The 27,834-nt window shown below is 41.3% G+C and overlaps 1 protein-coding gene and 1 non-coding gene across 2 annotated transcripts in view; both read left to right on the top strand.

The window, feature by feature from the left end:
• The window catches only part of LOC117253921 (uncharacterized), a 100,787-nt gene that overhangs the window by 34,503 nt on the left and 38,450 nt on the right, over nucleotides 1-27,834 (top strand). Inside the window, exon 2 of the transcript XR_004501440.2 lies at nucleotides 11,875-12,173. This is a non-coding gene — a transcript (uncharacterized LOC117253921). The remainder of the gene's footprint in view (nucleotides 1-11,874; nucleotides 12,174-27,834) is intronic.
• sox2 (SRY-box transcription factor 2) lies at nucleotides 15,518-17,822 on the top strand. The gene has a single exon (XM_078168997.1). The coding sequence runs from the start codon at nucleotides 15,943-15,945 to the stop codon at nucleotides 16,909-16,911; it is 969 nt and encodes a 322-aa protein (XP_078025123.1). The 5' UTR covers nucleotides 15,518-15,942; the 3' UTR covers nucleotides 16,912-17,822.

The following is a 27,834-nucleotide window of genomic DNA, read 5'->3' as shown; positions in this document are numbered from 1 at the left end:
ATAAGGAGAGCATGCAGAAAGGCAGAGCGGAGATGGAAGCCGGACAAATTACACATCTCATTTCAAATTCTGAAGGATCTGTTAAAAAAATACCAGCAGGCGGTCAAAAATGCAAGGACTCAATATTTTTCTGGCCTCATTAACAAAAATTTTCACAATCCCAGGGTACTTTTTAATGTACTGAACCCTGTCACCTCCTCTATTTCCACCTCCTGTTAGAAGCTTCAGTATCTAAATGTGAAGATTTTCTACATTTCTTTACAAAAAAAGTAACCGACATCAGAGCCAGTATTACTCCACCCGTAAACAGCCTATCCATCTCCTCCAAGAACACTGCAGTCCTAAAGTCCTTGTACCCCATATCTCTACCAGAACTTCATCATATCATTTCCTCTATGAAGACCTCCCCCTGTTCTGTTGACATCATTCCAACTAAATTTCTCAAAGAAGTCATCAGAATCATTGGTCCCAGTATTCTTTCAATTATCAATAGCTCCCTGGAAACCAGCATTGTTCCCCAATCTTTCAAACATGCAGTAGTTCAGCCTCTTTTAAAAAAACAGAATCTTGATCCTTCAGTCCTTAATAATTATAGACCAATTTCCAAACTTCCTTTCCTATCAAATATTCTTGAAAAAGTAGTCTTTAATCAACTGTTCAAATCACCTGGCTCAAAACTGCATTTTTGAAAAATTCCAATCTGGCTTCAGACCTCTTCACAGTACAGAAACCGCTCTACTCAAAATAACAAATGACCTTCTTCTAGCTGCTAATTCAGGTAACTGCTCCATCCTCCTGCTCCTGGACCTCACCGCAGCTTTTGACACAGTAGATCACTCCATTCTCATAAACAGATTACACAAATGGGTGGGGGTCTCTGGTTCTGCCTTAAACTGGTTTTCATCATACTTATCAAACAGATCCTTCAGTGTTTCCATCAGTGACTCATTTTCTTCCTCAGCTCCCATTTTCTGTGGCGTTCCCCAAGGTTCCATTCTCGGTCCAATCCTCTTCTCCATTTACTTGCTTCCGTTAGGCCAAATTATCCAAAAACACAATATTTCTTTCCATTGCTACGCAGACGATACTCAGATCTACCTCCACCTAGAGCCTAACAACCATAACAAACTCACAGACCTCAATAACTGTCTTGCAGATATCAAGTCCTGGATGTCCACAAACTTTCTCCAGCTCAATGAAAATAAAACTGAGGTTATTTTATTTGGTCCACAGCATCTAACAAACAGTATTTCACCCTATCTTGGTCCATTAGCCCCATCTGTCAAATCACATGCAAAAAATCTTGGAATCATATTCGACCCAGCATTGAAATTTGATAAACAAATCAACCAAGTAGTAAAATTAAGCTTCATGCAGCTCTGCACCATCTCCAAATTCAAATCATTTCTCAGTTCCACCTACCTGGAGAAAGTCATCCATGCCTCCATATCATCCCGTATTGATAACTGCAACTCACTATATCTTGGTATACCTCAGTCATCCTTATCCCGTCTTCAATTAGTTCAAAATGCAGCAGCAAGGATACTAACAAGGTCAAAAAAGTCAGATCACATCACTCCTATTCTTGCCTCCCTACACTGGTTGCCTGTCACCCACAGGGTTAATTTTAAAATTTTGTTGTTTGTTTTTAAGGCATTAAATGGTCTCGCCCCCCCCTTATATCACCAAACTCCTATCCCCTTATCACACTGCCAGAGCACTGAGGTCTTCTGACCAACAACTACTCTCTGTCCACAGAACAAGGACAAAGTGCTATGGGGACAGGGCCTTCTCAATAGCTGCCCCAAAGCTGTGGAATTCCTTTCCTCCCCCTATCCGTTTCTCCCCCACTATAGACACTTTCAAGAGTAACCTTAAAACATATTTCTTTTCTTTAGCTTTTAACTGTATATAGTGTTTACTTGTTTGTTTGTTCATTTGTTTATATGTTTTTCCTTGGTATGTGGTGTAAAGCACTTTGAATCAACCTTGTTGTGTGTAAGGTGCTATATAAATAAAGTTGAACTTGAACTTGGTTGTTGAAGCTTGTGGCTTTAGTATAAAGTTGTTGTTGTCCTTTGTTGTGAATTTTGATAGCTGTCAAAGTTCAATGGCCAGTGTCGCCAGATGTGTGATAATTATCACACTTGTGCGATATTTTGTCCTCTGTGCGATGCACGATCAATACTGCCAAAAGTCCCATATTGTACAATAATTTGATCACTTTGTGACACTTCAACGTCTTTCCCACTGCACAAAAAACCTGCTTACACCCGCTTACATCTGGCTTTTTAATGCAATGGGGAAGGCTTTAATCGGCATTCACACCCAGGTCAAATGCCTCCAAAGTAGACACATGTATTTATCGCCTCTGGCTCTGATCAGTGTTGATCGGAACACAATACTTGAGTGAATGCACCGAGTATTAGCTCCTTCAGTGGCGAGATGCAATGATGCGCCATCACAAAATACCATCCATCTCCACCCAGGCAGCCGTCAAACATTGTTCCAAATTAGTCTGCACCAAGTTTGAAAGAGTGACTGAATAAGTAAGTGATATATGTAAAGAAGTAACCGCTGTAACATTTTCACTGACTTGTGTTCTGGCCTGTCGATGACGTAGAACGTGACACACTAAAAAAAGAAAAACCACATACAGAAGGCATAGTTGTCTGCTACAGCTACAGCTACTGGCGATGGGAAAAGAGTCTATAGCCTATGTTAAGCAGGTTTACCCGTGTTAATGAAACCTGCATAGACACGCTAATTTTGGTTTGGCTAATTTTGCGACCTTCCAGTGCTGTGGCGAATAAAAACTCACATCTACAGTCCAAATTGAAGTAAGTGTTGCAACTCTAATGAACATGCTGACAGTGTACATGCATGCATCCTTTTCTTTCACAAAATTACATTTAGAAAATAACCAGCAAAATTTCTTTCTAAAATCAAGGTCCCCATTATTTTGGACAATCCACTCTCAAAAGTTTTTATAGGGACTTTTCATTAATTACAAAAAAAAAAAAAAAAAGTAGTTCCTGTGAAAACTGTTTCAGTGACATGTGTAGATCATCCAGAACAGTGGTTCCCAAACTTTTTTCAGTCCTGCTCCTCTTTGGAAGTTGAAAAAACTAATTCACAAATTATTTAAAGAACAAATTTTGCTTTCTGAATATTGTTGCATTTCCACATTAATCCGATTCAAATCCACCTTTTTCACAGCAGGGATTTTGTCAAAGAAAAGGCAAAGGAGAAACCAATAACTTTAAGGATGTTCCGTTTAAAATGTCTGCTTTGAAAAAGGTCTGTTCAACTTTAGTTTTTTCTGATCCACGTCAGAAAAAATTGAACAGCAATGTCCTTTTTCACAAACGTAGACATTTGTGAAAAAGGACATGCTGTTCAATTTTTTAAGTTTAATTTTTTTTTTTTTTTTTTTTTTTTTGTTTTTACTGTTGTGAGCTCTACAGCCAAAATTTCATTCACTGGAAAAAGAAACTGGAGCCAAGGCACAAATCTAATCTAAGATATGGATGTCTCAAAACCTGTACAAAAAAAAGCAATATACGGTTATCTGCATTGACCGTTTAAACATTTATACTTACCTGCACAAACATGGTAGCTGAGTGTGGTGCATTGTGCCTCTGCTTTGGTTGATGTGTCTCTGTGTGCTGTCAAGAGACAGCACACATCTGATCTGACATCAGTCTGTCAGATCGTTTGGTTCCTCTTCTCATGTGACAGATGGCTGTAAACCAGATTTTCATTTTCTACTCTTTTCATTTTGCCAGATGCAGCCGCTTGTAACTCTGCAGCACATTTTTAAAAGTCACTCAAATGACGAGAGTTTTCCTTTCAGCCGGTCTGCTAATCTGACTCGATCATTAATAACCATCAATCAGCTCAGTGAATAAGTTATTTTAATGTCGGCTTCTTCATCTGGCTGATCTGATGTTTCGATTAGATGTTTTTGGCTTACTTCTGCGCTGAAATGGCACCAAATGCTCAAATGGCACATTAGCCATCAATCACATACTCTGATGCTCGTCAATCTTGTAAGTAATTGGCTATTATTGGTTTTGATCATTATTAGCTGTCAATCAAATGGACTGAATTGGCTATTATACAAATAGTCATTTTAATATGTCAGAGGAATATTTAGCTGATCTGATGATCAGGCTTCTGTGTTTTCATCCAGTATTTTATCAGACCAGTGATGATCATCATTTTAACTTGTTAGTTTATAATGACAGTCACGTAGTCGGTCAAATAATTAGCCTTTAGTAACCATCAGTCAGTGACGATGGTTTGGTTGTCATGAAGAGATCCTTAAACGCAAGTTAGCCTGTAATCAAGTATTTAAAAATTATGAATAATATATCCTTTAATACCTAATCTACAAAAATGTCATTTTCATCATCATCATCATCTAGATAATCTAAGTCTGCAGTAGTGACATTAATTCATCCTGACTAATTTCATGTTTCATCTTAAATCTAAACATCTGTCGTCTTAATGTGTGGATGTTTTACTGGTTCTTTAATTGGTGTTTTGGATATTTTCTGACAGGATAACTGATCTCTGCAAGTAGAAAATGACATGCATATCTTTAGAATGGTGTTTATATTAATGGTGGAATGTAGTCTGTGAAACGTGCTTGTTATATACAACTGGTTATTGTATGTCAGTACCTCCCCTACACACCTGGCGATAATTGCGTCACTCTTGTGAGGGTCTAATACATTTCACCAAACAAACCGGCATCAGACTAAAGAATAAAAATTTCAGCTATATGGCAGAATTTTTGTGGATCATCATTTGTGCTTTTGCTCTTAGGTACCACGCTACTCTTCAGATGCAGCTGTACATGAAATGCCTGTGATAAACCTGAGATAAATGATGATAATGGATCAGTTCATTAAATACATTATGTTAATTTCATAGTTAAAGATTCATCCAGTAGTCAAGACTTTGTACCATACAAAACAGGAGCAAAATGGCCAAATGTACTGAAGCAGTTTAGAAACAAGATTAACAGCCACACTAGCGGGTCTGTGATGCTAACATGCTGACATTTAGCAGGTCTAATGTTCAATATGTTTATCATTAATCATAGTTTAGCGTGTTAGCATGCTAACATTTGCTAATTAGCACAAAGTACATAGCCGTACTTTAGTAAAATGTCCAGCTGAGCCTGAATGCAACTAGTTTTGCAGGTATTTGGTAAATAAATATAATAAATAAACCAAATTATTAGACAGATTAAATCTTTGATGCATGGATGTCTCACAGATCCAGTGTGTAGGATTTAGTGGCATCGAGCCGTGAGGTTGCAGACCTGAAACTTCTCCCGTGCACCAAATGTGTAGAGGAACTACGGTGGCCCGTGTGAAAATGTGAATGGCCCGATCTAGAGTCAGTGTTTAGATTGTCTGTTCTGGGTTACTGTAGAACAACATGGTAAACTCCATGGAAGAGGATCTGCTCCATATGTAGACATAAACAGTTCATTCTGAGGTTACAAAATCACAGTGTTTCTTATTTTTAGGTGATTATACACTTATGAAAACATAGTTATGATTATTATATACCATTTCTGCCAATAGATTATGAAAGTCAGTGGGCTTTATCCTCTCAGGGCCATGAATATCCATCCTTTGAGTCACACTAGCCCTTTTTAAACAGAAATTGTGCAAATTTGCAGGAAAGCATTGGCAGTATAAAAACAAAATTGGGGAGTGCGGCAAAATGCCACCTACCTACTTTTATTAATACAGAATGTGCCTTTTTTCAGGGCAACGGGGGGAATGAACAAGTAACAAAAAGTGTAGCTCAGCTTGTGACGTAAACAGTGACGTGAGAGGGAAGCCGTGGCTGGTCAGTCCTTCGGCAATTCTCTCATAAGTTGGCCTGTTCTTCCCTATCCCCGTCATCCGACGGCTAATGGCCTCTTCATTTGCGAGGGCAAGGAGGGCGTGCAATTCCTTGTCTCCCCAGTTGCTCATCTTTACAGTGTCTGTCAGGTTTGCGTTTCCCTCTTGCTACTAGCTGTTCGCTAATTCCTGCTATCAGCTGTTTCCTGTTAGTCCACTATCAGTGGGTTGCACATGCGGCGTCATCAACAGCTCCTCCCACAAGTCTTCAGTAGCCCCTCCCATTGCGGAAGGCCGCCTCGGTCTGTTTAAACTAAAAGGGTTCCGCCAAATATGACTACCCTACGCGGTGGAAAATTGGGCACCTCGGATCAACTTGCCGATCCGGCTCTGTGTGACTAAACGCTCGCAGCTTTCGCGGAAAATCTGGCAGTTTAAAAGGGGCTACTGTTACGGAGCTGGTTGAAAAATACAAAGTTTAGAGTCAAATCAAAGTCTTATGTATCTATTAAGACCTAACATTCAACCTTGAAGTCCAGATTGTTCAACACATGTTAACATGAACCATATGTGAAAAGCATGGTGGCCTTTCTAACAAACACTTCTGCTCTGTTTAAACTGTTGATGCTGCATTCCTTATTAATGGCATGCCAGTGAGGTGTGTTGTTCTGTAAATATCTGACAGCTGTGTCTGCGTGTCTTTGGTTCCTGAACAAACAGCTGCAGGACTGACCAACCACCCTCCCCTCTGGTGGTCAGCATTTTTACTATCTTTAAAGCTCTAATCCTCAACTTTACAGTGTCTGTCCTGCACTTTTCAGAGTCTGACCATGTCCATACCACAGCTGATAAAGTTGAAAATGCTGTTTACATACAGTATGGAAATTTATGTCCACTCTAGCATTTTCAAGTCTCTTTTGAAAAGTTGTCCGTCCACGCTGAAACTTGCAGCAACATCAAAGCTGGGCATTACATCATCTAGTAGAGTAGGACAGTGACAGGCCAGTTACTGTTTCAGTATCGCCACACTCTTCTCTAGTGGTGGACATTTACAAATTTTGTTTGATTATAGAAAGTTGGCCTATAGTTTGTTACTTCCTGCCTGCCTTGTCTGTGCAGGCATACGTGATCATTTATCCTGTCTAAATGGTAAATGGACTGCACTTGTATAACTTGTATAGTGCTATTCTAGTCTTTCGACCAGTGGAAGCACTTTTACACTACAAGTCACATTCACCCATTCATGCATACAGTCACACACACTGGTAGCCCAGGATACCATACATGGTGCCACCTGCTATTCAGTAACCATTCATACACACTCATACACCGATGGAACCGCCATCATCAGAGGCAATTTGGGGTTCAGTATCTTGCCCAAGGATACTTTGACATGTGGACTAGAGGAGCTGGAGATCGAGCCACCGATCTTCTGATTAGTGGACGACCCACTGTAACTCCTGAGCCACAGCTGCCCCACAGTGTCTACAATGAAATAAAAATTTATAGTAACATTTTGAAATTCTTTGTAGGTGATATTATTGTGTGTAAAACTGGAAAATTAAGTATATGAAATGAATATTAATGCTGTGATAGTAAAATGCAATTTTTAACATGGTCCTATATTCTCTTGATTTTGTTTTGGCCAGAGGCTCTTAGTTGAAGTTAATTCATATCTTTTTTTTCTTTTCTTTTTTCTTTTTTTTAAACAAAGACCAATATAACAATGAATGTATCTTGCAGTGCTTTTACACATACTTTAAGTCATTAAAGGGGTGGTTCTATAAAACACATTCTCAATCCCAACTCATAAATTCAGCAGCTTGGTCTGTGGCCCTATGCTTCAAACTGTGACGCTCTACATGGCCATAGTGATTGTGACGGTAACATAAAGGAAATCAGGTGATGTTGAAGAGCATTGAGCAACAAAGTCCATGTGGGGAGAGGGTCACGGCTTGGTAATTGACTTAAATCATAATGTAAGTTAAGTTATTTTAACTTAGTCAATCCTCGTAGACGTGCATGTTAAAATGCCCAACTTTACAGCAGAAATAAACATGTTTACAACCTGGTACATAAAACCGTTTTAGTCTATATAGCTAAATTCAACATTCATGACAACTGTACAGGGGGAAAACCTGTATGTAACTCACCTGTTAACGTTTTATTAAGGCTTAAAGTTATGCATAATCGATGGCGTGGCTGCTTTCAGTTACAGTCTGTCTACGAGGCGTCACCACAGTCTATGAGTCAGATCGACCCCTCGCTCCTTCACAGCTGCAGCCTCTCATCCAAATATGGCCACTTCTGGCTTCAAACATCCAGGATGGCGACGGCCATAATGCCAAACTCAAGGTTTGATAATGGGAGTCCACAAATTAATGGGGGACGTCACAGTGGCTACATCCATTATTTTAGCCAGTCTATGATTTTAACACAAACCATTATCTTTTCCTAAACCTAACCAAATTGCACCTGTTGCACACCATATTGGTTATATTGTTCTTATGTGTTGTTTCCTGTAAGAAAAACAAAAGTTTATTTTGAAAAGACACCGTATACATGTAACGACTGGAGACTAGGGGAGGGTTAGGTAGAGCGTCATAGTTTGAAGCGTAGGGCCTTTGACCAGGCTGCTCTATTTGATAAGCTGGAAATGAGAACATGTTGCATTGCATTTAATGCTCCAAATCTCGATTCAAACTGTTAAGTACTCAGTATCTGCTAATATCTTGTTTGAGGATTAACTTGGAACGTCCAAAAACAAATACAGATCAGCCTTTAAGGTTATACATTTCAGGGCAGGAGTGTGTGATGGTGAGGGTACATGGCATGAAAATCAGACTTCATCAGAACTCAGTACTGAGCATACTTTATATCATGTTATGAGCCTTAACAGTGAGTGACCCAGCATGACCCTTAAAACAGCCATTCGTAATAATGTCCCACATAAGAGCAAGTATAGCAGTGATAATGAATGGGTGTGTGTGTGTGGTAATGTTTATACGTGTGACATGATTGACAGTTGGCTGGCCACATCTCCCTCAATAGGGCAACCCCCTTTTCACTGATTACTGTGTCAATGCCTCTGTATGACACACACACAAACACACACACTCACACACTATCACAATACTATGCAGACACACAAAGGGAGCCCGCTGTGGATCTCCCATCAGGCCGAGGTGCGAGAAAACACACAAAACAGATGCAGCAAATGTGTCCACTCTCATGCATATGGAAATGCTGACATGAGCGTGTGTGTGTGTGTGTTTGTGTGTGTGTAAATGTGTGTGCACATGTCAATAGACAGATTCAATGTGAGATGCATTAGCATTCAGTGATGATGCTGGTGTTTCTAAAGGCTCTGGTGGTGCCACTGGACTCGTGCTTTCACACTGAGCCTCTGCGGATGGGTTTCTAATTAAAAGTGTTCCAGCTCTCTAATATGAGTGGTACGACTGTGATTTAGACTGTATGGCACAGATTGATCAGATAAAGAGGCATAGTCATATTTCTTTACTGCTAAGCCTATTCACACTAAGAGCACTGATCCCCTCTCTCTCTCTCTCTCTCTCTCTTTCTCTCTCTGTGCCTGCCTCTCTCTGACATCCTCGCTGTATTTCTCTGCCTCTGTGTTTGTCACAGTCTTTAAACCTTCCTCTGGCGCTGATTCGGCTGCTTTCCCCTCTCCTCTTCTTCACTCAACCTGTCTAACGGACTACTATCTGGTCTCTGCTGTGGTGTTCGGCACTGCACTTCCAGATATCACCTGTCACCAACTCTGTGTCTTTGCTTGTTGGATGTAGATGCAATTCCCTTGTAAGCTCAATGATGAGTAGGCATTAGGAATGTTGTGTACCTATACACAGTGTCCGTGGATGTCTCTGTCATTGTCTGTTGTTTTTGTTCAGCTGTCATGGCTAGTGCTGCTGAAAACCGCTAAATTCTAGAAATGTTAAGTGCATCACTTAGTCTGTTTGCAAGTGGATTTTAGCCTGAAAAATGCAGCAAGGTGATGCAGCACGTGAAAGAGATTTCATGAATTGATGGAAATTCAGCAAAATAGGCCTTTATTTATGAAAGTAATACAGATTATTTCTTTTTTAAGAGCAGTTTTAGAGCCTTCTGTCACTGTTGATGGTGTCAAGACGCTGAATAACTGGAGTATCCATTTATATGATTTTACCTTTGCAATGACATGGAGAAGAACACATTTAGTTCAGACAAATATGAAAAGGTTTGTGCTGCTCCATAACACGGGAAAAATTAGCTGTTGACGAGCTTTTTGTCACATTTTGTACATGCAACAAAACATTATTATTAATATTGATTGTCATATGAAGTGCCACGTGTTGTGTTCTGTCAGTGTACAGGCATATCTCTTTTGATATGAACTGATTCAGTAAAAATCCTGCAAAGTATCTGCTGCTGATTTTTTTTTTTATGTGTGATGCAGGCTGTTGGAAGATGCAAGGCCTTGCTCTTAATCCAATGTGTGTGTAAGTGTTGATACGTGTGGTTGGTATAAGACGCAGGGATAATGTTTGCAAAGGAAAACTGAGTCTGTGTGTTTGTCTGTGTGTGTGTGTGTGTAGTTCTATGAACTACGCCAGGCCGGTTGAAATGGGATTCTTTGCTCTCTTCTCCTCACCTCTCCTGTCCTCCATTATTCCCCCCTTTATCCCCTCTCTGCCCTTCTCTCCTTCCCTCCATTCATCTCCCTCTCCCCCATCTAGTGCCCCTATCTTTTCCTGCTGCACCCCCCCACTCCTCCACCCTCGCCCTCCACCTCTGTGATAGACAGGGTGTCCTCACCTTGTAACGATCAGTGACATCCAATATGTTTGGCTTGGGATCATCCCCTGTGTGTCCATTGTGCTTTCTGTTAAACGCTTTATTGATTAGCCATGAGTTAATTACAAATTACATCAACCGTGGGCAGACTGAGGTGGCTTGCACATGGCTGCAGGATTCATCCTGGAGGAGCTAATACATGTTGACTGCACACACCTGCAGGCGTGCATCTCAACCTTAGCAGGTTACATTAGTCTACCTGATTCCCCCCTACTATTAACATCCGTGCATTTATGACATTTCACAGTGCCTTATCAACACTTTAAGGGCATGCAATATTTTCTGGGCCATTGTAGTGAAAAGGGTAGAATTAGAAACAGGAGGTTTCTGCAAGACACCAAGGGTATGCGCCCTGAATCCTTAATTCTATCAAGCACAACTTGACTCACCCTATGCAAAATTATGAGACTGTGCCAAATCCTCAGCAGACCTTTGGAGGCTAATGTATTCTGGATTTAAGCTCCATTGTAAAATCCATAACACGCCTGCACCTGACCTGCTCTGCTGCAGCCCCCAAAACAACCTCTCACCTCTGACTTTTGCACAAAGTTAAGAAATGTAAATAATAATACAAACAACAATCATATTAGTCATAATATAAATCATGATGATGATAATAACTGTAATAATGCTTGCAACCTGCAACAGCATGCACTTTTTCGAGCCTTTTTTCCCTTTTCATGCCGTGTCAGTTTCTCTTTGACATTGCCGTGTACTTTGTGCAAAAGGAAAAAGGAGCGAAAAAAATCTTTATCAAATCCCCATTCTGAGGCTTTCAATAAGGCAGGCCATTACCTCACTGGCGCTTTTGTTCGGCCTATACAAGAGAGAACAAAATGGTTATTCAGGAGGACGCTTTAGATTTTTATTGTGGGCTCGCTATTCACAAAGAGCACCGTTATTGTATTAAAAAGAACCATCTGTGGCAGAAACAATGGCTTCAAATTATCTGTGAATACCCAGTGAACAAAATATAAAGCTTTTTCCTGCTCATTATGTGGGCTAAGCTAGGGGGTGGAAGATAGGAGAGGAGAGGCATAGACTTTGCTATAACTGACTTTTGTTGTTCTTGCTTGCATTCTTCTCCTTTTTAAATCGGCCCCCTTTTCACATTGTGTGTCGCCATAAACGGCTTTTCTTGTTGCAGGGCTAGCGGAAAGAAGACAGCGGAGCTCCAGACAGACAGCGGGGCTCCACGGGGCTGCACGCCGGACAAAGCGAGCCGGCTCCCGGATAGAAACCGCGCGGACTACCGGGGATGGGGGGAAAGGCGCGGAGAGTGCCGGGTGGACGTTGCACGGCCGGCGTCGGGAGCTCTGTCCCGGACAAGTTGAGGCTTCCTCGCCGGGGGGAAGCGAGAGGAAGATAGGGAGGAGGTTGAGCGAAATGGCATCTTGTTTAATTTCTGCCAATCAAGACGAGAGGAAGACAACTCCCAAACTGGCAGTAAGTTGGAGTACGGTGGAGAGGAGAAGCCGTGTGTGTGTTTGTGTGTGTTTGTGTGTGTGTGTGTGTGTGTGTCGGTGTGTAGGGTATGTTAGTGTGTGTTTGAGTCGGGGTGTGTGTGTAAAACATGCAGTGTTGTGGAATGACACCGCATGGCATCATGAGCTTGACTGACTGCCTGAGTTGTTGTTGGCCGGTGTGGGTTTCTCCTCAACATACACACAGACCATCTCTATGGTCATCACATTTTATATTTGCTTTGTGCTTGTCATTTAATTCAAATTATTTATTTTCCTCTTTCAGTACTTATTGAAACAATGTTAAATAATGTAAGGTTTAAATTACAAATCAAACAAAACGCTCTGTATTATTTTTTTTATATACACTGAAGCGCTTTTATCACATTATTATACAGATTCATTTTATTTTACTCTGCCGAATATCACCTTTTAAATTATATTCTCACTTTATATTTCACTATTATCACTTTATATTTGAATTCATCATAGTCTAACATGTCGACGCAGATCTTGTCAAATTTACAACTTGATAGACGTTTATGTTTTATGCCATAATCGCATTTATTTGTTTATTGTCGGGCTAAATTACATACATATTTGTCCAAGTTTATTTCAGAAAGAGGAAGAATTGTAACATATAAGAAACAATATTTTGAGCATCTGACTCATTGGTATCTTCAGAATTATGAACAATTATATTCCTTTATTCATGTTGAAAAAAATAGCGCTACAGGCCTATATGTTTTCTACAATTATTTCCAAGAGGGACTTATTAATGTTTTCATAAAGTATTTTCTCGGCTACATCCCCAGCCCCTGGTACGGCCCCTAGTGGCAAGAAAAGACAAGTTTATTTCCATTTCACCTGAAATCTGTCTGTCTCATTGCCATATAGAGTTACCATTTGTTTCCCTTTAACAGAATTAATCCCTTTGTTGATATTTGCATTTTATTTGGGTAAATTCACATGTACCAATATAACAGCGATACTCATAAATTATAATTTGTATGTTAGTTTATTTAAGAGTTTAAACACGATGACACGTCTTTCTGCGCGGCTTTTAATAGAATATATTTTTTTGTGTGTGTTATATTGTTCTTTTTTGTCGCTTGTTTTTTTTTTTTTTTTGCAGTGATCCCATCACCTAAATTTGTGCAACCACAAAAACAGTATTTTGATATCACAGCGTGCCGCTCCCTATATTTGCTGTATCCATCCCAACCTGGTGTAGCAGGGGGCTTACAAGTGGTCCGAGGGAGCCGCCCCGCTAGTTTCTCCTGGTTTTTGTCAAACAACGGCTTTAATTCAGGATGATTGTGGATGCGGGGCCATTCCCGGCTGGATGGGGGCCTGCTTTCAGAGAGCTGCAGGGCCCCGCTGTTCCTTTATTATCATAAGCAGATTAGAGGTAGCGGGGAACACACTCAGATGCAGATAGCAGCCGAGCGGCCCATTTCAACCTTGCATTATAATGGACCGAGCTGCATGTGTCGCCTCTCGCAGCCTATTAAGCACAAGATGAATCTTATGTAAGGTTGCCGGGGCCGGCATAATGAGAGCACGGGGGCTCCGCTCCTCCATTTATTATCAAATGACTAAAACAAAATAATAAGGCTTGATCTATTCACTTTCAATTATGATTTAATCTCGAGACACGCATTTAAATTAAATTATTTCAGGTGTATGTACTTGATCTATCTTTAATTATTGGGATTGTGTGGCTTGCAGATCCAGACAAGCTGTGTTGTGACTAAATAGCTCCTGTTCTTGTCAGATATTTTAGCTCTATACTGTTGCTGGTGGTAAGTGTATTTTAAATAATATTTTTCCTGTGTCTTTGACGAAACTTCTAAAAACAGCCATCCTCTATTCCTGCTCTGCACTGTGTGGAAAAACCTGTCTGGCGTTTGGGGTTGCTTGCAGTCCCACCTCTGTCCAGTAGGCGGCACTGGTGTCACGCAGCAGGACGCCTTGTCTTTAGATGGGGATTGAGGAAAAGAAGCAAAACAAGTGGCAGCAACACTTCCAAGCTCCAAAAAACTTAAGTCGTTTTGGACATTAAAACTATATGAGTGAGTGATTCCGCTTTTAAATGCGATGATGCTGGTTTTCATCTCATAATCATCTCAGTGTGGTTGGTTTGATCCAGAATCAAGTGAAGCAGGTGGAGGCCTGCTTTTCATTCACACTAATTGGCTGACACGCTTGTTCAGGCTTATATGAATGAGCTGCGCCTTTTGTGCAAACACACTTTATCTTAAAATATTCCTCACCTTTATTTCTCCTCCCCTCGTGTCCCCGGTAGGCCGTGTATCCCCCCCCCCCCACCTTACACCCCACCCCACAGCTCCCCACTACAAAGCCCCAACAACAACAGCAGCACTGTGGCAGTGGAAGTGGAGTGGAGTTGGGTCTTTGTCCGGACAGATGTAGCGACAACATCCCAAACAAAAACCGCTTATTTGTGCTGAGATGAGCCCGTCTGCCTTCTGTGTGTTGGCATTCAACTTCACTAAACAAAAGGACTGGGGGAAACATCTTGGATTACCTTTCCTCTTTTCAACGCTAAAAACCAGCCGTGGCTTCCCCCCCCCCACCTCCTCCTCACACACACATTCACACACACCACCGCTATTCAATGCTTTGAGTTAACTAACAAAGTTTATTTAAGTGTTGTTATGTTATTGGGGCCGTAAGTGGGGGCATTAGTGACTTTTTGATTTTGAACAACAGCAGTGTCACGGGCCGGGACTCAGTGTGAGAACAATGCTGCTCAACATAAGATGATACAGACACCATTAATGTCAACATGTGATGAATTTATTAAACATTTATTTATTTATTTTAAGCTAGTCTTATTTTATTATGCATGACTTCCGATTTATTGTTAGAATAAAGGCTTCACATTTGAATAAATAAGTGAACCAAAACATTAAAAAAAAATCCCCTTATTAAGTAGAAACTGTTAGACATATATATTTTTTTATTTAGAAACTTTTTAGTCCTATTTTTCTCGTACACTTTGCAAAATGACACTTTCTGATTTCAGCCAGCCAGCTTTTGCAGCTTCCTCTCCACCATAGCAAATGTTTACAAAGTGCCACGGTATATATATTCCCAGAGAAATCTCTCCATGTGTCTGGAAATAGTAAATATGTACTTTATTTTGGCTCATATGGGCAGCCTGAGTGTGCGTGTATGCGTGTGTCTCGGGGCAGAGCAGACCCCGCCCCTTTATGCTAATTAATGTCTCCCATTGGTGTGTCAGGGGTGCAGGCCGCCTCTGATTGGCCAGGTCGAAGCCATTTATTCGCTGACAGCCCCGTCACATGAATGGTTGTCTATTAACTTGTTCAAAAACTATCTGGAGTTGTCAAGGCTCAGGCGGACAGAGGCGAAAAAGTACAGTTTGTTGATGCTTTTTCGGAGAAGCGACGGGAGAAGTTTTGTGGACACAACATAGCAGGGACCTATTGGGAGAAGGCTCTTTGTCACACACACTCACACACACACGCTTTGACACACACTCACCGAGAAGGGAGAGAGAGAGAGAGAGAGAGAGAGTGTGTGGAGACGCGGCTTGGTGCTTGTTGTTTTTGTCCAGAGAAAAAAGTTGCAGAGAAAAATCGCCAGGTAACTTTTAGCAGCAGCCCTGCGCTCCTCACTGTCCTGCCTCTGGCTTGTGGAGTTTGTCTCTGTGGCTTTTCTTTTTTCCTCTGCTCGGGAGCTCCAACTAAAAGCTGTTCCTGATGTATAACATGATGGAGACTGAACTGAAGCCCCCAGCTCCCCAGACCAACACGGGGGGCTCGGGCAACACCAACACGTCCGGCACCGGCCCCAACCAGAAAAACAGTCCGGAGCGGGTCAAGAGACCCATGAACGCGTTCATGGTGTGGTCCCGGGGCCAGAGGAGGAAGATGGCGCAAGAAAATCCCAAAATGCACAACTCGGAGATAAGCAAGAGACTGGGCGCTGAGTGGAAACTTCTGTCGGAGAGCGAGAAGAGACCTTTCATCGACGAAGCCAAGAGGCTGCGGGCCCTGCACATGAAGGAGCATCCGGATTACAAATACCGGCCCCGGCGGAAAACCAAGACCCTCATGAAGAAGGACAAGTACACCTTGCCCGGTGGGCTGCTGGCTCCGGGAGGAAACGGGATGGGAGCTGGGGTCGGTGTAGGGGTGGGCAGCGGGCTGGGCGGTGGGGTGAACCAGCGGATGGACAGCTATGCGGCGCACATGAACGGCTGGACCAACGGTGGCTACGGCATGATGCAGGACCAGCTGAGCTACCAGCACCCGGGGCTGAACGCGCACAACCCGAGCCAGATGCAGTCCATGCACCGCTATGACATGAGCGCCCTGCAGTACAACACCATGACCAGCTCCCAGAGCTACATGAACGGCTCCCCGACTTACTCCATGTCCTATTCCCAGCAAACCACGCCGGGGATGACCGCGCTGGGCTCCATGGGGCCCTCCTCGGTGGTGAAGTCCGAGTCCAGCAGCTCCAGCCCGCCCGTCGTCACCTCGTCGTCCCACCGGGCCGCCCCGGGCTGCCAAAGCGGAGATCTGAGGGACATGATCAGCATGTACCTGCCCGGGGCGGAGGTCAGCGAGCAGAGCGCCCAGACCAGGCTACACATGTCCGGGCACTACCAGAGCGCCGTGCCCGGGACGACGATCAACGGCACGCTGCCGTTAACACACATGTAAGAGACACACAGCAGAGAGAGAGAAAAAAAAATGAACTTTTATAAGAGAAACTGTGGACTATTAACGTTGGACTATTTTTGTACAGAAAAATTTCGGGGTGGGAAAAGTTGTATAGAAGTCTCCAGGAAAAGGACACACGACTCTTTTTTTCTTTCATTTTATTCTAAGGAAGCTCTAGAGGAACGGTAGGAGATCCCCTCTTCACTGGTGGATGAAGTTTGGAAGACTAGAAAGTGGGAGTCGCAATCAAATGTTTTATTATTGCAATCACCTTTTGTACAGTATTTATCAAAGAAACATTACAATCAGATGAAATTGTTTGTTAAACTGCAAGAGGTTGCATTTTTCTTTTCTTTTGTTTTTATATATAAAGCAATGCCAGTTCTGCAGAAAATATTAAAAGTGAAAATGGCAGAACTGGAATTATATGGGAGCGATCAGTTATGCTCCTTTATTACTGCAAACTTTGGAAAGAAAAGGGACATAAAAACGAAGCAGGTAATGCTGTTTTTTTTTTTTCATTTAAGGTCAATATTACTAAACATTTTAATTTCTTTAAAAAAAAGATAAGACACTTTTTTTTCTCTCATACAGCTTAAAATATAGGTTAATTTATATTTCCGTCTCCCACTTTTCATCTGTTAGAGGTATGACGCTTGTGCTCTTTATTTTCTAATTGATTTGTACAATTTCTGTATATTTACTGTGATATTTTAAGTTTTTATTTCAAAAAAATTCATTCCCGTAGTTGTATTTTAAAAATTGTGGCCTGTACGCAGAAGCCAACCACTCCATGTATATATATACCGGAACTAATACCATCCTTATAACAGTTACAATTTCAGCTGAGTATATTTTTTTTCAATATGCAGTTTGAAATGAATAAATTTTGGAAATTTGGATACTTGAAATTGTTTGAGTTTTGATTTTTATTTTTCTCAGTCATTTTTATTTTTAATATGTGCAGGTTAAATTGTCACCCGCCTGTGGAGCCTTTCTGTTTTCTGATGTTAATTATTTACTGTAAATGTAACATTGACTTTTTACATCTTCATGAATATAAATATTAGAATTTCTTTTAAACTCCACTGATCAAATAATCCAGCTTGTGCGTCGTGGTTTCTATTTTCTAGTGCCTGCGGATGGCCCCGTCAAGCCAAAGTTTGTTGCCATGTTTCCTCAAAAGGGGGACGATTTTTCCACCCAAATGCCCAACATCCCCAGGTATAGACTGTCATTTCTCCTCTTTTATCATCAGTTCTAAAAAAATAAAAAAAAAATTAAAAAAACATCAATGAGCATTTCTGTTGAGGCCCAAGCTACATTTTAAAATACCTATTTTTCTTTTTAAATTAATTTAACAACTGGATTTATATATTATTTTGTAGTTATTATTTTGGGCCTGTTTTTGAATGGGAGAAGATATGTTGTTCATAAACAAGCATAAATCAGGGTTATTACCCTCATTCATTATATGTGTAAAGTGACAGCAGCATTTCTGTCATTGGTGCATTTTAATTTTCTAATGACACTTGACTGTGACAACAGCATAGCTGGATATTGGAGTATTTACACCAACCTAATCCCATGAGCTCAGGCTTTTATTTCATGTTGTAACAGTTCCTCTTGATGTTTGGTTTAACTAATAGGCTCTGATACTTTTTGGACGCTTTCTCTGCTCTGTTTTTTTCCTCTTCCTCCAAATCATAGAGCTGCAGCTTATCAGCCTAAATGTTCAATTAGGTCTAAATGGAAGGTGAGCCCTCTTGAAAGGAGCCAGACGAGCGGGACCAGCCGGGTTGCTTTTTCTCCCGCGATGTAATGGCTCCACATAAAGTCTCGAGTGTGGCCATTTCAATTTAATGTTTAATCAAACGGGCCCTGCTGTTTCCCGTTAACCCCGGTTCTCACGGTTCAAGCTCTCCGGTGACTCCACACCACCAACACCCCTCCTGCGTAAAAAAACGGAACCGGTTCCAAAAATGTTCCCATGCGTCTCTGTGCCAGCCAGGTTACTCCCCCTCCTTTCATATTAATCCTTATGATGAGCTAACTGCTCGCTCTGAATTTAACTAACGGTTTTAAATCTGCGGGGAGTGTGTCTCTGTATGTGTGTGTGTGTGTGTGTGTACAGCGAGGTAGATTAGGGCCGTTGTGTCTTGCAGGCTGGGTCCCGGGGGATCGCAGCTCACATTAACCGGCAGATGAATATTTGAAGAGGCCCCTCGGTATTTATCCGTCCACTCCTCTCTCCCCCTCTCTCCCCCTCACCCTCCCTCTCAGCCGGACCTTTAAGAGGTCAAGGGATCGTTGGTTGCCCCATTAATTATTGATCCAAGCAGCTGAATTGGTTGTAATAGCCGAGAACACCGGTGATAAACAAGTTGTTTTTAAAAGGTCGGACGCGTAGACGCATTAAAGTCTCTTTTTTTTTCTTTCCATGAACACCGGGCCCCTGCAGGCCCGGAGGCCCCGCGAAATGATTATTTTCCCCGGCTGAGCTCTGCACCTTTGATGTGTTGGAAAAGCTCTTTGAATGGAGAGAATACATGATGTATTTGATGGTTAACTTATATTTTCTGAGGAGTATCATAAAAGCTGTGGCTTATTTGTAACGCCTGTGAAGATGGCTGTTGACACAGTCAGGATGGTGGGTTTAAGGCCCAGGCTGCTTGTAAAACTGAAAACAAAACCAGAGGCAAAGGATTTCACACTTGTATCATTTGATACTGATGCCCCCTTTTTCCAGGTTTGGTGTTGGCTTTTAATTGTAGACGAGTTTTGGCCGATCAGAACCACAGTTGATGCTTTAATCTGTCACTCTTTATTGGTGTTTTCTTGCTGCAGCCTTTAGATAAAATAGTCCCTTCCCATGTGAGAGAGGCCAAATAGTCACAAAGTAGGGCAACGATAAATGTTCACTCTGAAAACACTGATATCGCGCTATCTCAGTAGAAAAATATTAGCCCGCATTTAGCCTCTGCGCTTTCCAAAATGTGATTTAATCTCAGAGGCGCTTGGAGCTCAGTGGCGCTCCTGTTCAAACATTAAATAAAGGCGCTGCACAGCAGCGCTGACGGTGACACAAGGAATCAAGTGTCTAAAATGTTACACCTGGGGATAATGCGTGGACGTGGATTGAATCCACCGTGATCCTACTTTGTTAAAATAAAGGTGCGGTTAATATGCTTCAGATTGTTATTAAAAATGGTTCATTTAGCACGCGGACCAACACAAGTGTGTTCTGTGTGATATAGGTAGGAGCTGGGAGGCCCGGTCAAGGTGTTCTCCTCCATCCTTTCACGCACCCACCCTCCATCCACCCTTGTACCCATTCGTCCGTTCATCCATCCATCCGTCTCCCCTTCTGTTGCTCGCGTGCAGAGTCTGGCTGTCGCAGCTCGAGGATATTTGGACTGCAACAGGTGGTAAGCGCGCGCCTCTGCTTTTTTATGCCCCCGCTTTAAAAAACAAAAAAAGCTCCCAGATGTTATCTATGATAACCTGGCGCGTGTCGGGCTCTTTCTGGTGGCCTTTATCACAACATCCACGTGTTACATTCTGTGCACTTTAAATAATCAGTTATTATGGGCAGGTAGGAGTTATTATAAATGTTGTAATAGCATGCAGGGTCATTTTTATTGTAGGATTCTGGTTGAGCGGATCGTGAACCTATTAAAACAAGGTAGAGACAAGACAGACCTCTGATAAAAGGTGGGAAAGTAAAAATAAATTAGCAGAATTTAAAAAATGAAAATGCTATTAGTCCACAATGCGAGAACACAGCCCAGTTAGATGATCCGCAGTTTATACTGGCCGCTTTCTAAATCCTGTGTTTGTTGTTGAGATTATATGATTTTTAAAATTAGGTCAAATGACCCCCCTCATCCGTACGTACACACACACACACACACACACACACACACACACACACACACACACGCAAACAAAACGAGCTTAGTGGCCTGTAATCCCACGAGAGCCACTTTCCTTTTTCACCACGTTGCGGATAATAAGGAGGAGGGGGCATGACGTCATCCCGCAAATGAAGCGGTTCAGTGGTCCTAATGTGTGTTTCCGTTGGTTAGTTTACTTTAATATAGTTTATCTTCTGTGGTAGCCAAATAATCCAGTTGTCATCATGGAAACCGATAATTAATTTGTAGGCCTGTTTGATGGTCGCTGTTTAGCCTGGAGGCCGATATGCTCACCTCCGTTATCACGAAATAACTAAATTAAAATTGTGTATGTTTTCTAGAAAGTTAATTAATGCATTAATGTCTCAGGTTTTAAAACACAGGATATGCGTTTACTCCCTGACTGATTGACATTGTTTTAAGGAAGACCCGAGGCAGACGGACATCTGTTTTTACAACATGCAAACACAAACCTGGCATGAATTGTTTTAATTATGATGGGTTGAAAAACTTAACATTTTTCAGTATTGATTCCATTATGTGAATAAAGGCCATGTCGGATTTATACAGGCAAAGGAGGACCTAGTAGCCAGACTTTGACTCTGTAATGATGAATAGGCTTCTGTCTCATATGAGGATGGCTCTGCAAGTCAAAGTACAGGAAAGTTCATCAAGTGAATCTAGATTCCTAAAGGAGGTATAAGTGAATGAAGGTTAAAAACAAACAAACTCTTTCCCAAAAAAAAACAGTGTTTTCTTTTTTTCTTTTTTCTTTTTCTTTTTTTTTTTTGCATCTCAGAATATTTCTGCAGACTGCCCAACATCTCTGCCTTCATCACAGAGACAGACTGTAAGAATGGGTGAATAGCAAAACTGTCAGAGCAGAGAGCTTTGGTGTGTGTGTGTGTGTGTGTGTGTGTGTGTGTGGAGGGTAGAGGGACTGAATGGCAGCCAGTAGCCTGCTGATCTAGCGCAGGTGCAGGGAAGGGAAGCGGGCGGTGTGTGTGTGTGTGTGTGTGTGTGGAGAGAGGGCTCCCTCTCTCCACACACATACACTCACACACGCACGCACACTCACTCACTCACACACACACACACCCTCACTTCCATTGAATAGGACCACACACTGACACAGACCAGCATGCCATCAGCCTCGCGCTGCTCTGGGCCTGCATTCTCAGAGGCTCGAGGCCTCTGCTACCCCCCCCCCCCCACCCCCCCCACCCCCCCGCCTCCCCCCACCACGTCACCAGCGGCTCGAGCTCCGTTTATCATTTCTGCTCATTGATGCTGACAGCTTTATAGAGCGCCATCATTAAAGGAATGCACGGTTTGCAGCGGATCAACAACTCTTTGCAAACAACAACAACAACAACAACAAACAGTTTTGTTTTTCTTTCTTCTTAATGTAACTGTAACTTGTCGGACAGAGTACGAGTATGATTAAATGCATGTGCGAAACTGTATAGACTTTTAAAAGTTTATTTTTACCTCTGCTTCACTGCACATCAGAGCATTATGGGTGTCACTTTAAAAATTGTCCGTGTAAAATTCTTAACATGATCTATTAATAGATAACAATGGGCCCAAATAGGCTGGTGACACCATGCAGTAAAAATGTTGATTCTGTTTAGCCTATTTTTAGCTATTTACTTACTTTTAACATTTTTATCTAGATTTTTCTTTTCTTTTTATAATTTATTTGGATTGATTTTTTTACACAGTAACAATCACCAAATGCCAATCTTAACTATATCTGTGTCGTGGCTTTGATTGGCTATATTGTAAAAATGGCGGACACACTAATATTTCACATTCATGATGCAGCATAAAGCCTTCAAATGTTCCTTGTATTTGTTCAGCTTCTTTACAATTTTGGTTCCCCCCAGACAACTACGGATCAAAATGAAAAATATTTTAGTTTAATGAAGTAATATAGAGATGGACTGTTTGGTGTGATGCTGCACAGTGTCTCTTAAAGATGACTTGTGTCAACACCTGCAGTTCTAATAGCAGTTTATTGATGAAGCCTCAGTTTTCACCCCTCTGATAACATATGCCTATTTTGCTTCTTGAAGCGATTAGCCGGGAGAAAGTGCAAGAGAGGGGAGGAAGAGGAGGAGGAGGAGGGGAGGGGGGATTTTTCTGTGAGAGGAGCCGACAAACAACAATATAAGGCCTGTTGTACTGTAGCCTGCCAAGGGAAGCCTGCAGCTCTGCGCTCACACTGATCTGAGCTCTGTCATAAAAAACAACAGGGTCACTAATAAATCAGATGAACTCACTGCACAAAAGCTGCTATTATTCTACACATTTTAAGTAATATTATTACTTTTGTATGCCACTTAATGTAGCCTACTTCTGAATTATAAACTCCTTAACTTCACAACAACTTCCATCATTTTTGATAATAAATTTCAACTTGATATTTAGAAAGACGATAATAAACCTTAGAGTCTGAAATATCTACTTACAGGCTATTTTAATGAACGTTTTGTTTACATATTTTTCTGGTTTGTATTCTATAAAATATTTCAAATTCTTATGTCTAAGCCACTGTACGGAAGATCATTACATTGTTAGAATCGCTGATTTTCGCAGGCTATTATTTCAATGTATAGACTAATTTTCCCTATAGGAAAAAAAGCAAAATGCAAGTGTCAATATGCACATTGTCTTATAACTAATTCGAGTTAATACAGCCATAATGACAGTATAACGGCACGCTAATTGGCCTTTTTTCCTGCACAACAATGCCACCAGATCAGCATCTCTTTATTATTTAATAACGTCAAACGCTTGGCTGGCTGTGCTGGCTGCTGAGCCCGCTGGCTGCTGTTGGGGAGAGCACAATGCAGCTCCAATTCAGGAGATCCACTCACAAACTATATGGTCACTGGGAAAAAAAAAACTAGAGAGCGAGAAGAGGACACAGGCTTTTCAGCAGGAAATGTGAACAGATTGAGTGTGAAAAGGCACAAGGGGGGCTTTTAGGTTCAAACAAAGTCTCCAAATCAAATAAAAAAAAATAAAGGCAATTATCCACAACGCAGACATGTTGTTTGGTTTTTTTGTTTTTTAACTTTAATTGTTTTCTGGATATTTTCAGCTCTTTAGCTGATCCGGGCAGCTTGAAGCAACAGGTGACTGACTGTATGGGACCGGCCCATCGCGCAGCTCCAAGTGAAAGTAGCGCACGGTCTGCTGGTCCTTTGTTGTCCGGAAATTTGGAGACTGTGTTTACTGATGTCCTTCCTCGGGCCTGGGGAGGCGGGGGAGAGGGCAAAGGCGGGGATGGTTTGATAGTTTGCACACTCAGTGTAAGCAAAAAGAAAGAGACCAAATCCGACTCATTCTTGATATAATTTCTCAGGAAAATCTATTTAAAAAAATGCGCATAAAACAATAGTAGGAGGAATGATGGTATAGTGGTAGTAATCACGACAATCTAAATCACTTGTCTAGAGTGGCCCAGCCCAGAGCCACAGCCTCTAACCATTTCTAGGTTGTTGTCTTCAGAATCTGAAGCAGAACAACCATTTCCCTGCTCCCATGCAGCACATCGCTCGTCTGGAACAATATCAGCGGGTTTCCAGGCTGACTGCCACCCATGGCCGGCTCAAGGAGCCTGGCAGACCCAGGAGGGGTGGAGAGGCGAGGGGGTGGGAAGGGGGAGAAGGGTGGGATGCCTTGAGGAGACACAAAATCGTTGCTGGATTCACACACGGCAACACTGCAGTGACTGGCTAACGCGCAGCACCCACGGGGTGCAGATTGTGATCCAGTTGGCTGAGGTGCTGCAGCTGTGTTGATCGTCCGGCTCATGCATGCACAGCTTTGATTTCCGGCACCGTCACTTGTTGAATCAGGGTGATTTTTTTTTTAAACGGAGGCTTCTGGAGTAAAGATTTTTTTCGTTTCACAATGAACTGTCAACGAAATATAGCATGCACTCACAAGCTATAACACTTCATTTTTAAAATGTGGAGAATAAATGAGAAAAAAATCAGTTTTGTTCACTCTTTGTGAACTTTATATATTTTTTGAGACTGATAAAATGGTTTAAGGCAGTTTTATTTTTCTGTGGTATTAAAAAATGGAACAACTGATTTTTAAAAGGAATATATTCTGTTTTTATATCGATTTATTTTAATTTCTGCACATGCGCGTTTGTTTATTTACTTCCATGTGCATCATCAGAGTGGACTGGTGATTTAAAAAGCTTTTTTTATAATTACATTTTTACAGTTGTGCTTCTTGTGATGGCACCGCTGAGCTTGCTTTATAGGCATTCAGAGATTCCTTGATAGAGAAGGCTGTTGAGCTGATGGGACTGAATCATCATTAACAAGCCAACAGACACAGGAACCCCCCTCCTCTGGTCTCATTTCCCAGCATAGACACTAACCTCTTTCACTCTGTCATCAGCCTGACTCTCTCCCTCTCCCTCTCCTCTCTTTCCCTCCACCGACTCCAGCACACAACAGCACCGTCCATTGTTCCCGGCCCTCCCCTCCCTCTGCCTGGCCCCCCGACCCAACTGTTGACCAACAACTCCACTCGCACATTAAACGGGGAGGGGGAGGGCGGCAGGGGGGTTGTCCTATTTTAGAATGTCACACATCCAGAAACGGTTGAGAGAAAAAGTGGATGAAGAGGTGTAGAGACACATGTTGGAGGGCCTGAGTGAGATTCAAATGAAACAAATACTCTGATTTAAAATTCTGCAAAGATAATAAAGTGGCCTACTTTCACATTTAAATAATAAAAAAAGCGCTCATTATTCCAGCAGTGCTATATTGTACTAACAGCAGGATGTACACACGGCAGCCACAGTTTGCTCGTCTGTGCTGCGTGTGTTGCTTTTCAGAATAAAAGCTTTAGAAATGGTGTGAGGGGGGGCAGTAGGAAAATAGGGGGGTCCACAGCCCGCGTGCCTTTCTAGCCCTCGGGGACATGCGCGAGCCTTCTGAATGGATGCTGCAGAAAATGAATGTGTTTGTGTGTATGTGTATGGATGTGTTAGTGAGTGTGTTTTATTTGACCATATGTATCTATAATCTCTTTTTTTTTTTTTTACATCGGGTGTTTTAATGAATTAAGATTAAAACTACTGTATGAATTTTCATATATTGTAATTTCCATAATCCAAATGACACTGCACTAAATGGGGTTATGCAAAATCTGGATTTGTGTTACTGAAGAAAACAGCAGTGAGGAGGTGTATGTTAACCATAATAATAATAATAATAATAATAATAATGATGATAATAATAATTCAGCCTTTTTTCTCTTTTTTTTCTCAAATTTTTTTCTCAAATTTTTTTTTTTCTTTTCTTTCAACCCTATTAAAAACCAAATATGTAGGAAAGTATTGAAGTGGTACATTTTGCAACAACCTAAGCTCTTTAGGTTTTAATAAAGATGAAAAAATTGGGACATAACCAGAGATGATGCATATATGTAGAATTGAAACACATCATTAGTTCAAAAATCATGTTTATATGCAGTTCTCATTAAATTAGAGATTTTTAGATTTGAAAAAATTAAAGAAAAAATAATGTGAAGCATGTTTTTGAGCTGTTTAAAGAGAGGTCTCCTCAGAAACTTAACATGTTAATAGTTGTTCTTTTTGAGGAATAAGGCACTGCCACCAAAATATAAACACTCTTACAAACCTTAAGAGAGTTTACCAATAATATATTTTTATACAACTGCCTTCATTATATGATTTAAGGTCACTTTATAAATTTAAAAACTGCTTTTAAAAATGTCCCAACACTTGTAGCAGACTGTCACTGTTGATGCTGCGTTTGCTTTTACCATACAGACTAAGGCCTGCCAATACTGCTAATATGTTAAACAAACAATTAAGGCTATTTAAAATTTGTTTGGAATTGAAAGTGTTTTATAGGCGATCGCATTTCCACACGTCATTATTTGATGTTGCTAATGTGTGTTAACCCACAGGACAAGGTGTTAATGTGTTTTTAAGGGTAGGCTTACATTACAAAGTGTCACAGAGATGCTGGAGTTGTTTAAAGGCTTTGTTGGTGACATCAACATGACAGCGCTCTCAGCTTCACACACACACACACACACACACACACACTCTGGCTATATAGGCCAAGCTCATCCTTCAGACAAACACTCCCCACTTGTGTTTTCCCCTCAGTCTGCACTTATTTCCTCCTCTCTTCAGGAATCAGATAAAAGCCTCCTCTAAATGTCATTTGCCAAATGTTTTTGTGTGACATGCTGATGAATTTAGACCCTTCAGCGCTCCGATACTGGGCTGTTACTGCGAATGATGTTGACACACAGAGCATCACCCCAGATTACATTCCTCCATGTGGAAATGTCATATCTCTTTCAGTGGTGAATTATTCATCTGACCTGCAGACCTCTGCTGGTTTACTTGGATTGTATTCTACGTGTTGGCTAAATGAATCCCAGGTTACACTTTTTGTTCAGAATGTATTCTTCACAAAGATAGTGGAACTACAGCTGTGCAGACATTGGATTAAATCCTGCATAAATGTTTTATGAGTGAACTTTCCTACAGAAAACTACTCATAAAACACCATAAGCTTTGAAAATGACTGTGATATAAGCAGCAGTGCCCACTCTGGGTTGTTGTCAAGAAGGAAATTCCACTTAATTAATAACCATTTAACATCCCGGCTCATAAAAGCTGTGACATGATCGATTTACTGGCACCGTTAATCTTTAAGATAATGATAATATCATGATAATATCACAATTAGTGCTGTAATATAATCAGACATCTTGTCATCCTACAGATTATACAGTATCTCACATCTGTAAAGCTCACTGAGACACTAAATGTATGTACATCACTTTGTTTTGACTGGTGTAGACTGCTGTGGCTGATATGAGCCAGGCAGTTATGTTATACATGAGGTGATAATGGAGCGTTTAATACATGAACTGCTGCTTCTCTGAAATGCAGTTAAAGGCTGTTCATGTCACCGTGTGGCTCAAA

The sequence above is a fragment of the Epinephelus lanceolatus genome, chromosome 6 (assembly GCF_041903045.1).
Source record: "Epinephelus lanceolatus isolate andai-2023 chromosome 6, ASM4190304v1, whole genome shotgun sequence".
In the NCBI taxonomy this organism is placed as follows: domain Eukaryota; kingdom Metazoa; phylum Chordata; class Actinopteri; order Perciformes; family Serranidae; genus Epinephelus; species Epinephelus lanceolatus.
Note: the sequence above shows the minus strand (reverse complement) of the source record. Positions and strands in the feature narration are given on the sequence as shown.